The sequence below is a fragment of the Tubulanus polymorphus genome, chromosome 3 (genome assembly GCF_964204645.1).
Source record: "Tubulanus polymorphus chromosome 3, tnTubPoly1.2, whole genome shotgun sequence".
NCBI lineage: Eukaryota > Metazoa > Nemertea > Palaeonemertea > Tubulaniformes > Tubulanidae > Tubulanus > Tubulanus polymorphus.
This window is the reverse complement of record NC_134027.1, coordinates 10,192,472-10,208,346: the sequence shown is the minus strand read 5'-3', so window position 1 is coordinate 10,208,346 and position 15,875 is coordinate 10,192,472. Positions and strand designations below refer to the sequence as shown.

Here is a 15,875-nt window from a genome sequence, read left to right as displayed (position 1 = left end):
CTAATTAGAATGATACACCACAGTGCCGTGAATTAGCAATGTCCATCACCAATTTATAAACTATACCTGGGTGTAATGTGGTTTTGCTTGTTTGTCTAAAATTTTCATTAATTCACTTAGCCTTGCATTAATGATAGGTATAAATAGATAGGTATCTGCAACCATATTCATAAAAGCTTACCAACTTTGTTGCTTGCTAACTATGTAGTTAAACTATAGGTAGTAAGGAACTTAGCAAGCAACTAGGCTTAGTAAGGTTTTATGAATACGGCTACTGGTTGAGATCTGCTTTGAAATCCTGCTTTGGACCTGGGTCATGCTTTCTATCTTAGTATTGTATGTTATTTGAGTATGTTTAAGTGTTCACGATTGATAAAAAACCACATCGTGTTGAGACGATAATGTAAAGAGAATACCACAATAATAACGAAAAACAGTTGTTACTGAATACAGTATTCCTGAAGATGACTATTAGAAGTAGTATAGTCCAAACGTCGAATAAACCACTGGCTCCAGTTACATTTTCCGACTGTATTTTGATATTATTGCGGGATTCTCTGTACATGTTTAAGTGTATCTGGTACATGTATTTTTTAAACTTCTCACGTCATTCAGCTAACCCGCTAAATTCTGGTATTTGATCTTCTTAATTCGATACGCATATTTTCAGATCTCCGGAGCGCGTTCCTGGACTTGCCGGCGGGGACACATCCGCTGGTGAGGGCAAAGAAGAGGCAGCCGCCCACGGCGAGGTTCCGCAACAGTTCGAAGATGTCGACACGAGTCGGTTGTTATCGCCTAGTGCTTCGCAGCACATCGAAGAAGGCAATAATAACAACAAGATGAAATACAACGAACCGGCCGATTGAAGCGCGACAACCGACTTTCGGACAACGTTGAAAAAATAGTTTTGACGACGATCGTCTTCAGCTGACCGAGATGTTTCGGAGACGTTTGGAATGAATGAGAATTTCGTGCATGAAGGAGCAACTTTGGGAGCAACAAGATGAAATGACGACGGGTAGAGAGGGCATTTATATACAGAAGTCGAACGATGGAAAAACTGCATTTATTGGTGCTACTTGAAGTAACGTAACTGCGCAATACTGGTGAGATTAGATCACTGTCGAAAAAAAAAACGCTATCTCTTCTTCATTGACGACTAGCAGACGTACTTTTGATTGATTGATTGATTTGGGCTGGCATACGAGAGCGATGACCAGCAATACTAATACCGATATCGATAACACAAACCTATATCTCCCTTCATACCGCATACGTGTGATACTCATATCGAATCCACTTTGTATAACTACTGTTCATAACGCATCCTACTCATAACGCATCCTATCTCTTTAAACGAATACGTACGTGTATTATGTCTGCGATAATGTACGTGTGCGTGTATGTCTAAATTTTATGTGATGAGGCCGAAAACCAGTTTATTAGTTGCAGGTAGTTCGCTGTTGTAGCATTGTCCTGATTGTTATGGTATCGTTAGTGTGTATTGTAGTTGTAGATTCTGCGTTGTGCCGTGAATCTATTTTCGAATACCACGCCGGAATATTGCGTTGTTGAGTTGACGCTATATGGTACACTCCGCTTTTTCGTTGAGTTTAAGTGTCGTTAGAGAGGCTTGATGGCGAAAGCAAAATTATTTCCTTTTAACTAAGCCATTTTGAACATTATTCTACCTACTTGGTATAAATGAAACATCAGGGGACAATATTTCCTAGAAGCATTTCGAACATTATTAAACCACAATTCTACCTACCTACTTAGACCTATGGTATCTTAAGCATTTTGAACATTATTAAACTACTCTACCTACTTAAACCAATGGTATAGATAAAATATTGTGGAAGATATTGGTAGTTTTTGGCCTCCTAGGTCTACAAATGACTAGATTTTGTACCATTAAAGATCGCTGTCTCAAGATATTGCTCAATTTCTGCACTTTTTAAAACTATTTCTGTGTACAGTGCTGGTCCTACTTTCTCAAATCCATATATTGAACTTTGTGGGCTACAAAATAAACTTTAGACTGAATGCAGATGAAGTTTCTTGATTGGAAAGTAGATAATTGTCGAACCAGTCTTTTGCAATCACGATAACAATATATATTAGTCGTAACATTCATTTCAAAACTGCTCATTAACATATATGCATTTGCCATCGATATTCGTGAAGATGTTAAAGAGATTATTAGTCATATTGAGATTTGGATACGCAACGAAAGCCTTGTTCGCCGCGATGAAATTACCTGTTACAAATACGGTACCGTATATGCATTTATATATTATCTATCTACCGGTATTATTTACCTATCTATGCATCGATATTGAGGCTTTGGAAACATATTAAAACTAACTAATACGCGAAAACATGTTGACGCATTGATTACCGATGATATGCGTTCGATTAGTACTAATACACAGGGTTCGCTAAGTTTTTAGACATTTTATCTCGACGAATCCTGGGACAGCCTTGAGCCTGCACCGGGTTTTTTATCGCTGATTTTGTTCGACATCGACTTATTTACGTCTTCAGTCATTGTTTCATTGAAAATTCGATTGATAACTAAGTACCGGTTGTACTAGCGTGTCAAGTTCTGATAGTTTGATAAAGTACTAGTTCGTTTTAGTTTTTCAAGATGGGTCAAACCCCGATTAGGTTGATTTTTCATGCACGTGTAAATTGTAACCCCGATTTCGATTTTACTTTTTGAGTTCGATGTTTGCTTGTAATCTTTGCTGGTATTTGAAAATAGGTTCACGTTAAGGCAGATTCTTATAGCATGTATATTATTATAATACACAACTCACATCATAGGCCTACAACATGATCATAGTTGGAAATTTTCACGAGAAAACCTGGTGCTTTAGTTTGCGGAAGTATCTGATGAATATTCCTTCAGCAGAGTTCTATAAGATACTGAACAATAAGTATAAAGAGTGTATTTTGAAATACGGTTCAATCACTGATCTTTGATCACATTTTTTGATGCCATCATAATGATCAGTTTCAACTGATTGAAAATCTATATGATATGGTTTTTTGACGAATGGGAGATGACAAAGTAGTTCACTTGACTTATCGTTAGAATTTCACAGAACTTTGAAGCCAGTCTGTTTATCAGCGTGCTATCCTCAGTTTTCTGAAGTCTTGATTTTGACAACCATCTGACCGGCAAAAAAATTCCGATCGACTTCGAGATGGTCCGCAATCGATAATCCCATCGGTGGAATTCGTATCCATGACTATATGTTGTTGAGTATATAGAAACTTAGTCCACAAATATACCAACATCGCCTGATAATCTCGAACATTACACAAATGGAAATACGTAAATATCTCATTATTCATCGGTTTTTTGCATCCTCGCTTGCCAGGGTTTGATCGCCTCCTGCCGAAGCTCGCGCCAGCATAAACCCTGGCCGCAGACTCTTCATTGGTCTATAACCTCGCCCAAAATTGGCTAGATATGTACTGGTGGCCTCTGAACGGCAACCTGTTTGCAAAGAAATCTTGGGCAGTGCGATAGACCGGTCTATCACACTGCCCGAGATTGGCGTGAGCTTGGGCTGGAGGCAATCAAACCCTGGCAAGTGAGGATGTGGTTTTTTGAAACCGACTGGTAGACAGATAGGGATTATGTCCGATCACGCGTACGAGAACGTACGTACGATGTTCTTCGTTAGCTCATCATAAAAATATATATAACGTATATAATTCGAACGGTTCACGGGAGGTGAACGGACATGATGTAACAATTACTCAATGCCTACGTGGTGGTCCAACGCACAAATCTTACTGATGAAAAATACTATCATGTACTCGAGACGTGTACATACTTGAATGTATCGTTGAAATAATATGATTTTTATACAACAACATCAATATTAGAAGGAAACTCATGTATTAATAGAATGTGACGTTTTTTCAAACGAATCACAACTAATTTTTTGAGATATACTTTTTACAAATGGCCAATTTTAATATGATTATTATTATTAAGGTGATTATTATGATTATTATAATTATTATTATATTGATTTGGTAAATACTTATATGATATATATACGTGCGTATACAGAGTCTGCCATTTTTTATGACGTTGTCGATGCTGATTTTTGTTGTTAGGTGGCGTTTTTCTTCATCAAATGTAACAATGATAATATGCGATTGTACGTGTGCATAAAAGTGTGTAACCGGGGTATATTGTCGGTTCTCGGTATCAAACTTCTTGTGCGTGTGTTCTCTGACTAAAAACAATGAGATTTTTGTTCAATTTCAGCCTTTTTTCTGGCTACGCGACCATATATGGATATATGCGCGTATATTTCTGACACCAGTCATTACGAAGTATTAAGATATGTCTACACAGACGTTTTGAATGGATCCTTAGATGGATGAACTCTGATAAATTGAATTTTTCCATTCAGACTGGAACTTAAATGAATCTTGACATGTAATTGGACGTAGTATCATGCAGTCGTTTTACTTGTGGATCTCAAGGCGTTTTTTAATTGCTTGGAGTAAGGAAAAGAGATAAAAAGATCAATTCTTTTGCAGGCCTTTTGAAATAGAAGGAACAGTAAAAAGTAAGAATGAAAACTTTAATTTATTCTAGTTTTTGGCAGAATTCTAGGTAGCGGATATGTACTCCCCAAGTGATAAGAAAAATGTCTCAGTTGTTAGTCTCACTAATGCAAAAGTTCATTGGATCCCGTATTCTTTTATTGCAGGCCGTCGTTATCGAATTTCATTCCCACTAGTGTAAATGGGAAATAGATACCTCTATGAGGCCTATATACTCGATACTCCCCAGGGCTAGAGCTAGTCTTGACTGCATTTAAAACTTAAATTGATAGCCTCTGTGAAGACAGCTGATGCATAAACATTAACCGTTAAATTCGGGCATTATCGAGTGGAAAATATACATTTCAGATGAAATTTCTTCTTTATACTGTTACTGGTATTGATAGTATCGTCAGAATTCATATTCCGGAAATTAACCTGTAGGATTGTGGGCTGAATATTATAAATTACATATAGTTATGCTATAGCGCTATCTGTAAGAAACAACATTTTCATATTTGTCGGGTTTCTTCGTTTCTAAGATCGTTATCACCCATGTTTTCAAACCCGGGAATAACTTAACAAATGTTGCCGTATAACACAGTAGACTCCGCTCGAGTCCGATCTTATGGTACCGTGTCTGAAAATGTCTCTTTAAGTGATATCCGAGTTGGATGTGTCATGTAATTCTTGAATGATAGGGTAACAAAAAATATTTCAATAAACATTCGAATTGTACGGTTATCCGAGTTGATCGGATCCATCTGGCGCGGAGTCTAGCTTACTAGTACTGTGGGGTACGCTCACGTTTGATAGGCATATTGACTGGTTTTTGGCACCATAAGTATCGTCGCGAATCACATTGAAAACCTCACGGTGAAACCTACTGAACGGATTTCATGTTTGTTGCTCCACCGCAGATAAAAGTGAAGAATCAGAAAGCTGCTGTGAAAATTTGCAATTGTATAGACGTGTACATAGTATAAAAAATGTATTATAAAACGATGTTTGGTATTTGATAATGTTGTAATTCGTCGAGCCCTATATTCACTATATACGTTGATGTTCAGATTTATCTGATTAGTTATGAATGAAGCGGTTACTGGCTTGCGTTTTTGAAATATTTTTGTATCCATATTTAGACTTTAACGACAGCGATCGAACAAGTTTTTTGAATGGCCGGTTTTTAGCTGTTTAAGTGTGTGACGGTGTTCAGTTTCGTTATTTTTAATGTCATTGACCTTTAACCGATGGACGTGTCGATATTATTCGTGAACATTTCTCCGCGTACGATGTTTCATTTCTTTATCGTTTCAGTGTTCTTTGATTTTGATTCATCGTGTTATATTTTGAATGTTCCTGGGAAGACATTTCAGTTGCATTTATGGAAAAGTTTATGGTTTAGTTATTCATATTCATTAAATATATATGATCAATGAATAGGTATACCAGGTTATTGTATATGTGTTAAAATGCATAATATCGAACACATTGTCTGTACATATGTGTATATAAACATGTTTGTTCGGGTAGATGGTTTGGAAGCATTTTTAGGGTCAGTTGTTCTCTATGGGAACTGGGTTCGAGCAATTTTTGAATAGCGATGATTAGTTTTTTAAGTGTTGTCGGTTTGTAATCGTGTTCGGTGGTCGTTCTCTGTTCGTTGGATTATAAGAATTTTTTACTGCTGTAATTGAGTAATCGTACTTTTCGGGTGGAATGAATTCCGGGCAGTGGGGTCCAGTGTTGTTCTCTGGCGAGGTACCTACATGCTAGCGAAGTGATATTCAGTTACTCGTTATTGTATTCTACCTGACATGTCAAGAATGACTGACAAATCAGATCTTCACCCTGTCATGCTGACTAATTAATACCCTAAAGTGCCGGAGATAATTTGAAAATGTTTGAAAAATTCCAGCCCAGTGCATCAAATAACAGGGATCAGCTATAATGCTCACCACTGTGCGGTGTATCGTTAGTTGCTTATATCTAACTGCGTTTGACAGATGCTGCCATCTTTCATTAGAGATACAAACATTAATACACCACAATGCGGTGTACTAGCAAAGTCCGTCACCGATTTATACTCTGCACTGCGGTGTAGACGCACTGAAAGGGTTAAGAGACAAAATAGGGCTTCTTGCCCCGCCTAGAAGATATTGGCCTCACACATTTATCACCTGGTACTAAACGTATATGATATTTTTGTCCGTTAACAAAAGAAAATCATTAATAGTGTCGAAAACCTCTATGATGTATATGCATATTATTGTACATACTACAATATTTGAATATCCAAATGTTCAAATTATTATCAGAAAATTGTTACATTCTGAAAAATTCTATAATAATGTATATATCGGTATATATGTTACTGGTATATACGTCTACATGATGATAATGGATCCTGTGTAATTAACTTGTAAATGTGCATCATTTTTATCCTGACGTCGTTGATTCAAGAAACTGAAAAATACCCGACCGTCATCCGTGCGGTCGGAACTCGGCTGTTACGATATATTTTGTTACTATATGATAGAAACGAGAGCTGTGTTTTTTAAGCGTTGTTTGAAAAATGACGGACCGATGCGAACCTTTTTTTCCTGTTGTAAAATTCCGCGTGTTATTATCAATCATTCGTTATTTTTACCGTTATCGGTGTCGTCGTCGTGTCTGTAGATCCAACGAAAGATGTGCGGTTATTTTGAATATTTGTAATAATCGATATATATATATATATACGCGAAATTGACGCGAAGAACATGTGTCGTCATTTTTGTACACGTAATTTTTGATACCAGTTAATCTTTCATCATTACTCATTATAGAAAATGAAATTCATGTGTTATGGGTTATGGAATGAGTATCTATGTTTTTTGATATGACAGCTGAGCTCGCTGGCGCCTGTTGTTGGCGTGCCATGCGTTGCGATTTGTTTAACATTCGGCGCCTTGGTTCATTTTTGCGCACTGACTGCTTCTGATGACGCAAGCCACCCGATCTTGTCCCGCCAATGTTAGCGATGATCGTTATGATAATTGTTGTCCAGCGTAATTTCAATTTCGCAATCTACATTTTTTGTTTGATTTGTTTATTAGAGACTTCAATCGTAAGCAAAATTGCTCAGAGTGAAGGATATATAAGATAGTCTGAATATGATTTTGTTTTATCTGAGTTAGTCAAATGTCTAAGATGGGCATGTCCAAATAAGGCGCGGTGTACTGTATAACCTACCAATATTGTCATTGTCAAGGGCTTTAAAAAATTCCATTTATTTGCTCCTATAAGCTTACATTTTACCCTAAAACATTTAGCGCTACATTCGGTCATAAGGAATATGAGCTTTCTAAAGTATTACCTACCCATATTAATGTCATTTTTACGGTCTGAGGCTTTGAAAATTCAAATCATTTGCCCCTATAAGCTTAGAAATTTGCAATAAAACATTTAGCACTACATTCTGATTTTTCTAATGTGCAAATGCTTCCGAATAATTGATCCTACTCTAGCAATAATTCGTTGGTCAATTTTCAAGGGGCAATTTGCAGTACACATACATCGATTTCAATATCATATGTGTCGATCTGAATGAAAGCTTTGCTTCTCAAATGACGAACGCAACCGTTTTAATTGTGGTTTCATTGAATATTCATCTCTTGACTCTGATGCCAGGAGGACAAGCTACGTCAACGTTATTGAATGTTTTTTTTTTGTCGTTGTCGTGTTGTCCGTTGGTCGTTCGATATTACTAACGTATCTACTACATAATCGTAATCATGTCCGGTGTTCTTTATTCATCATTACGACAGTTTATAACTTTTTGTGTTCGAACGTATGAATTACGAGTGATCGAGAAAGATGTATATCGTGCCTTGGTCGTTATTTTGCTTTGCTTCTTTTTTTTTGGAGCGCACTTGTCTCTGCGCGTTACTGATTCATCATGTCCTCCCCCGCTTCCGATGTTGCTCGTAAATTCGTAAAAAACGGAGTTTTCGAAAAATTTGTCGTTCGTTCGAAGCTGGATTTCCGTTTAAAAGATGTTGTTTTAAAGTAGAAACCTATATTACATAATCCCTCTTGTCGGAGATGAGATTGGTTTTTTTTTAAGTGTCTAACAGCACGAATGATTTTTGAGTTTTTGGTGTGTCTTTGCTTTTATATATATATATATATATATATATATATATATATATATATATATATATATATATATATTATATATGTATGTATGTTTGTATGTATACTTCAAATCTCGGTACTAAAGCAGTCGATATGTGTGTGAAGGCATTTTTGTACTTTTGTAATTGATTTTTTCATATATAATCCGGTTAAGTGAAACTTATTCAATAAAGCAGCCTCATCTACAGTAGAGAATGCGAAGTAAGGTTTTGTTTCTACGGTCAGTCGAGTGCCGTAACTCCGGGGTGCGCTTTGACGTAGATGAGGTTTTTGATGATTAAGACGATACAAAGCAAGAAACATATTTTCATATCGCGTTTGTACTTTGTGGTACGTGTATAAAACGGTTCGAAGACATAACTGAAAACATAAAAACGGAATTATCTACACGTACGGAATTGAGATACAGCTAGATTATGGGCTTTGTATTATGGCGGTTGTCGCCGATACCGCTGAAGTTTTCATCCACATGTCGCGACATGTATTCCGGTAGCAGGATTTGTTATGAGATGAATAATGTACCTAATATGCTCGGTTTCTTTTCAGAAGCCTTCGGAGATACTTAGCTTATGATGTTACAATGTTTGAACCATTGACAAATTTCGTTTGCGCTGGGTAGTTTCTCAATCACTGGGTAGTTTCTATTTTTTAAGACCGATTGAATTTGTAGACTGACTCAATGCAAACATCTCATTCTCTCAATCCTGCTTTTTTAAAAGTTGACTCATCTGGGCATTGATCCTTAAGTACTATTTGGTCAGTTAGAATCTATCATGTGATAAAATTTATGCTATTGGTACGTCTAATTACTAGCTTGAAAGTAGCTGTACGATTGTACATTTACATGTATTATGAAGGTATTCGAACAAACCTGATATAAAAAGGCTGTGTGGGGCATATTCTTATCAAAATAACAAAAATATCTTAAGAATTTTTTGAAGTTCGGCTTTTTGTTCGATTTTTGTTGAAAAGAATTTATTTTACGACATACATACAAATAGTGGTACCAGTCCTTCTAGCATAGCACTTAGTCCTTCGGTGGGCTTCCAAAAATGGTCAGCTCAAAAGAACATTTTGAAACAAGGCAATTAATAACAAGAAGACGTTAGAAATTTTTTTAAATTAGCGCGTAGATTTTTAATATTCTGCTTTCATGCAAGTAATGATGCTCTTGCTAGATTTTGCACTATACTCAACCTTGGACTCCAGAGTCCATGATGACTCGACGAACAATCCTTAGTAAAGATAGTTTGACGCCATAGTTATTCGAACTGCTTAGAATACTCGAAATCAGTTGTAAAGAGCAAGTGAAGTTTGTTGAAAATTAAGTGTAACAATACAATGTGTTATTCCTCAAATTGATGTGGTAAAAAGATCATTTGGTCGATGTTCGATGTTGTCTTAAATTTCTAGTATTGGTTTTGTTCATCGGTGAAACGCGTTTATTGGAACACAATTATTTTTCGATCTTACCGAGGTTTAAGAGAAGAAAAAAACAGTTCGAATTGAAGGTACTATTTCAAAGTTTTCCTCGAAAAATCATTTTAGCTGACAGATTTTTTCTCGGTGATAGAACCAGACGAAAGTATTCGATATCGGTGGAAATATATCATTGGCAATGATGAATTCTGTTGTATCTGTAGTTCACCGTAATTTTCTTTAATTCATCATTGAGCTTAGTCATGTTTCTGGCATCAAAATCAGTGCCGTTTCTAGTTAGCAGTCAATGTCTGGGAAAAATCATTTGCGTTGTAGTATTTATTAGCATCTATCGTAATTTATGTTGAGGAATTATTGAAATGCTGGATATTCGTAGTGCGGTTGACTTGAGTTTCGATTGGTTTTTTATTCTCCATTTCTCCATTTGATGCATAGACATCGATAGCCCATGGAGCAATATGCTTTTGATAATCGCTTAAATTTTACTATCGACAATCTTAAAATGGACTTGCGACTTAGGCAATTAGATTTACTCAATAGTTGGGAAAAGGAAATCGATGTTACGCACACATGACAATCTCCACCTATGTAATGTTTAAGAGAAGTGACAGTGAAATTACGCGCACTCATCGGGGATCGAACCCGGTTATATAGTACGTTGAAGTATAGTACGTAGTAAATATAGTATGCAAGCTGTATAACCACTGGACTAGTTCTATTGGTATACTGGTTAGCACGCTTGCTGTCTATGTACGAGACCCGGGTGCGATCCCCACTACACTTAATTGTTACCTCGCGACATCAAATTTTAAGTGTGACTAGTACGACAAAAACTACAACTTAAAAGACAAGTTTTTTGGATATGGATTAACAGGATTTTAAAGTTTATATGACCTAGGTGATTATACGTGATGACTTGCGCGATTTTGACTGCAAAATGTAGAATAAGCGTTGTGCCTACTGTAACTAAAACCAACAGTAAAATCCAGACAGCAATTTTTCGATATCGAGCATGTATGAAATAGTTTGCTTTAAATGGGTTTGGTGTACTCTATTTAATCTTTACTGGGGTTTAAAATAATACCGTGCACTGCCCTACTGTAGTAAACGGGGAAACTTGTAAGTGTAATTCCTCCGCGAGTCAAATATACTCGGTAAAGATCCGATAATGATGACCAATTCGTCGCTTTGATCGAGATAAGCAGCCCATAGAGGGACTTGATCGATAAAAAGCGTTAGAAGTAGTTGGCTGTATTCGAAAGTTAGTTTCAGTTGTAGCTTCAACGAGTCCAAGTTGTACTTCCGTACATGCTGCGAATCCAGCATATCAATGATAATGTAATAAAACTACTGTTGTTTGATCCTTGATTTGGAAGTATGAGAAGGTTTTGGATGTGTAGTACCAGACGTGTTCGTCTGGTTTAATGGATTATCGATTTGGTTCGAATGCCAATTCTTTAGGTCGAGTAGGCCGTTATTGGGTTCGATGCGGTGCCTTTAATTTCGAAATAGTTTTAGATTAATTCGAAATTGAAAAGGCGACCAGTTTATAATCTCTAAGAGCTAGTATGGAATTTTTAAGCCTTTTGTCTTTCTTTGCAAGATAAAAGATTTATGGGAGTGAGCTGATCTCATTGGCTGTTTGTTTAGGATTGTTAGGGATGACGCTGAAAAATGTTTTTGTATGAGCCAGATTATTTTGGGAGGCGTGCATTAGAAGAAAAGGTTATAGTTTGCTAGTTTCTTGTGAAGGAATGCTTTTTGATAATATTTTTGAAATAAGGTGAACCCGATGTTGTGAATAATTTTTTGGGGTGGGATATATATATTATATATTGCTAATTAGAAATAATGTTGATAAATTGCATCTCTTAAAATCTCAATTTCACCGCTCGGCGAACTATCAGCCATTCTATCAAAGTAAACTTTCAGTGATATTTTCATTGGACATAGTTGGTACATTACTCAGTTCGCATAGATTAATTGTCTTTCTGTTCACAAACTGCTATCTCCAGGTATTAAGAATTCGAAAATTTAAGAGTTTGATTTTGTGTGCAATAACTTTATGGAAACACAACTATTAGTATACATTCTACCAAAAATACATCTTTATGCATTTTTGATTCTACCTAGTCCATATGGGTTTTCAAAACCAACTCTCACTGAAGCGTATATGATATTTAATGCTGATGTATTATTCCATATCTACTTACCGTAAGTGAATACAGATAAGATTTATTGTTTGAGACAACACTTATAATTAATGTTTTTTTTTTCTCCGTGACCTGGTAGATTAGAGCCTGCTTCCAGGTCACTCTAATCAGGATCTTTGAGAGTATTTTTTAGGGTGGACAATGCTCAGTAAATTTGCCATTTTTGGGAAGCAGATTCCTGTTGTTAAACCTTGCACACTCCTGTGGTAACAATGAGTTTCGGTTGAACTAAAATTTGAAGAAACTTTGAGGCCATTTTGAACACAAAATAATTGCGCCTTACCTTGTACAAGGTAGATGATTACTGAAGTTTTAAAGTTAAATAGATCGTATGTATTTTATATCATGTTAGCCATTCCAATGGAAAAATGCATTTAATTTTAGTTCCGAGATCGATAAGATCAAGAGTTGATCTGAAATGGGTTTTGTTATTCGGTTGATGAATCTGAGTATTTCTACATATTGTACAGTGTTGAAAGCCTTCAAGGGGTAGAGAGCAAGCTGATGCTTTAGAAAAAAGCTCAAGATAAACTTGATACCAAATTGACACGTGCATTTGGTCATGCCGAGATTTGAGGAAAACGTGCGAATAAGAAATATCATTACTAACAAAGGTATTTCTTGTTTACATGTCTAATTTGTGAGTTGGTGTTGAGCTCAGGTGGGGTAGGGAAAAAATGGTCTGTGGGCCACTGTCAGATATAAACTGGGATACTGCTGGATGCATGCTTAGTCTGGTTGCTCTTTACCCGTATAAGAAATGTTATGAAGAAAATGTATGGCAAAATAGTCTGTTCTGTTAAAGTAGATTTCCAAATCAAGCGAATAAAATACTGTTGATTGGTTAAATATTTATTTGTTCAATCTTCATGTATTGTCTCTGAAGTTGCCGTTGACGAATATTTTCTTACATATGGATGAAATTTTGGGACACCATGCCGCTTGGTTAAATGCTCGGTCGGATATCTGATCCCTGGCCCTTTGTGATCAAATACAGAAACCACTTGTCGTAATTAGAAAATGTTGTCGGGTACAACTCTGCACTCGAGTGTGACGCCGTAGTCAAATAGAAACTTACCCTGGCGATGAGAACAATCACTAGGTAATCCAAATTCCATGTGCTATTAACAATTATCGATACATGTATTTCTCAAAGAAACAATCTACATCTGTGAACATGGACATTACTGACGAGTCTACCTGTCTGATATGTTAACTTGGCTCCTTACCTAAGTACATTTATTCCCTTCTCAAATTTCAATGTAAAATTTCATATATTTTCGTGATCTCCAATCGCAATCGTAATGAAAAAGCAGATGATCAACAAGATAAAGACTCGATTATGCTGACTTAATATTTTTATTTTATTTCTAAAAATAGATATAAAAACAAGTGAAATGACTGAGGATCGGACACTAGTACATCACGTAGAATCAAGACATCATCATTAATCGTCAGACTCATGTTATTTATTATATGTCGAAAAAACCTTCATGAAAATAAATGCTTGATAGTTTTTTTCTGCCCATTGATGGCTTCTGATCAATTCGGTGTGATATACGCTTTGACGATTTTGATCTCGTCGCGCGGGTGATCGTTCCCGTCGGTGTCCGCCAAACCGATTCGATTTATCACTTTCATTCCAGCGGAGATACGTCCAAAAATTGCGTGTTTCTTGTCCAGCCACTGCGTCGGAGCTAAAGTAATGAAGAACTGACTGCCATTCGTATCCGGCCCACTGTTTGCCATCGAGAGAATTCCAGCTCCTAAAATAGTAACATACAGTAACTTTTTTTATAGATACACCCTGAAAGATTCATTTACAAACAGGCCTCAAGTCGGATGATTTCTTGGGGCCGTAGGAATGTGTCTGAATTGGATATTATGTATTTCATAAATAGTATCACAGAAATATTTCAATTAACATCCAAATTGAACGGTTTATCCGAGTTGACCGGATCCAACTGTCTAAATGCATATGAAATATTTCCGAAGTTTGAAAACAACAAGGTTATTCTAATCTTCATTTTCACAGAGTTCCAACATTCTTTAACGTATTGTTTATACCATCCTCCCTCTGCAGGGACTCGAACCTGATGGCATCGCTACTCGCTACACTCAGCCACGGCACGAACCCCTGCATCAGTAGACTGGGTGCGCAGGTACATGCGCGGCTTTCCGAACGAAAACTGGCGGCACCAATCAGATTGCTCATTGTATAATCGTTGAGGCAAATTTCAAGGAAGAACTATAAATGGGAAAACCCGGGCTAAAATAAAACGGGATTTCTGATTGGCTAAAAATCACATCGTCTGAACTGCGCATGTATCTGCGCACTCGGTCGATTATGGCAGGGTTTCGTGCCGTGGCAATCTCGATGCCATCAGGTTCGAATCCCTGCCGGGGGAGGATGTGTTTATACCTGTGTGTTTTAAATCGGGGTGAATTTCGTCCTTAAACGTTTTACCATAGATAGAGGCGCCTCCACATCCTATAAATAAGAAATCATCGAGTCCACAGTTTAAGCGAGTATTACTTTCACTTTTTCAATGTCCAAGCAGTGAATTCGATTATCTACACAACACAAGTTGACGGAACCTACCTGTTCCAGTTGGGTCTCCACCTTGAATCATGAAATTAGAAATGATTCGATGAAATTTGATGCCATTGTAGTATCCACGCCTCGCTAATTCAGCAAAGTTTCGACACGTATTCGGAGCGTGATTCCAATACAGTTCGACGATAAACGATCCCATACTGAAATCATACAAACAAACAAAAACTGAAGGTATAACAGTTATACAACACGTATTATTGAGCGTCCAATCATTATATATTGCGCTGGGCCTACAGTTCCAAGCGCAGCGCCATACCACTAGACCACCGAGCTTGCTGAAAACCAACCGAATGTTTTAACTATCTATAGTACCTCACCTTACTCTAATCCTATCCCTAATCCTATCTCCTAGGGGGTAAAACGGAACCCTCTGGTCCCTGGACCCTCTTCTCACCCTCTCGACACTAACCCTATCGAAACCCTAAACCCAATATAATAATTTTATGGTTACTTTTTATTAATTAATACTACATATATAGTAATAATGTACGGTAAAATAGCGGAAGTAAATACTTTGCCGGTATACGGACCACGGCAACATATCCATTTCGAAATTAGAATAGAATAGAAGGAATCACTTACGACGTGTCTACTGTGACATTGGGAGGCTGCCAGTTCGACGGCGGAATTCCAGACATGTTTTACCGCAGTTTGTCACGCTTTACGCCCGATCAAAAGAAATGTAAAGAAGTCGTTGAAGTAAAATTAGGGCCCTAGTTTGTTCGAAAAGGTATAAAAACAACTTCGTCGCTTAATAACCGAAGACGTGGAGGCTCAAATCAAGGGTTAATTCAATTCATTATATTGATCTTGCATACTTGGATGGGATTTATAACAAAGCAGTT

At 36.9% G+C, this 15,875-nt stretch overlaps 1 protein-coding gene across 1 annotated transcript; it reads right to left on the bottom strand.

The window, feature by feature from the left end:
• Positions 1–13,743: 13,743 nt before the first annotated feature.
• On the bottom strand, positions 13,744–15,828 carry LOC141901810 (peptidyl-prolyl cis-trans isomerase-like 1). Its single transcript, XM_074789295.1, has 4 exons — positions 15,613–15,828; positions 15,016–15,170; positions 14,836–14,904; positions 13,744–14,179 (listed from the first exon to the last, which is right to left on the bottom strand). The coding sequence occupies exons 1-4, from the start codon at positions 15,666–15,668 to the stop codon at positions 13,956–13,958; spliced, it is 504 nt and encodes a 167-aa protein (XP_074645396.1). The 5' UTR covers positions 15,669–15,828; the 3' UTR covers positions 13,744–13,955.
• Positions 15,829–15,875: the final 47 nt, after the last annotated feature.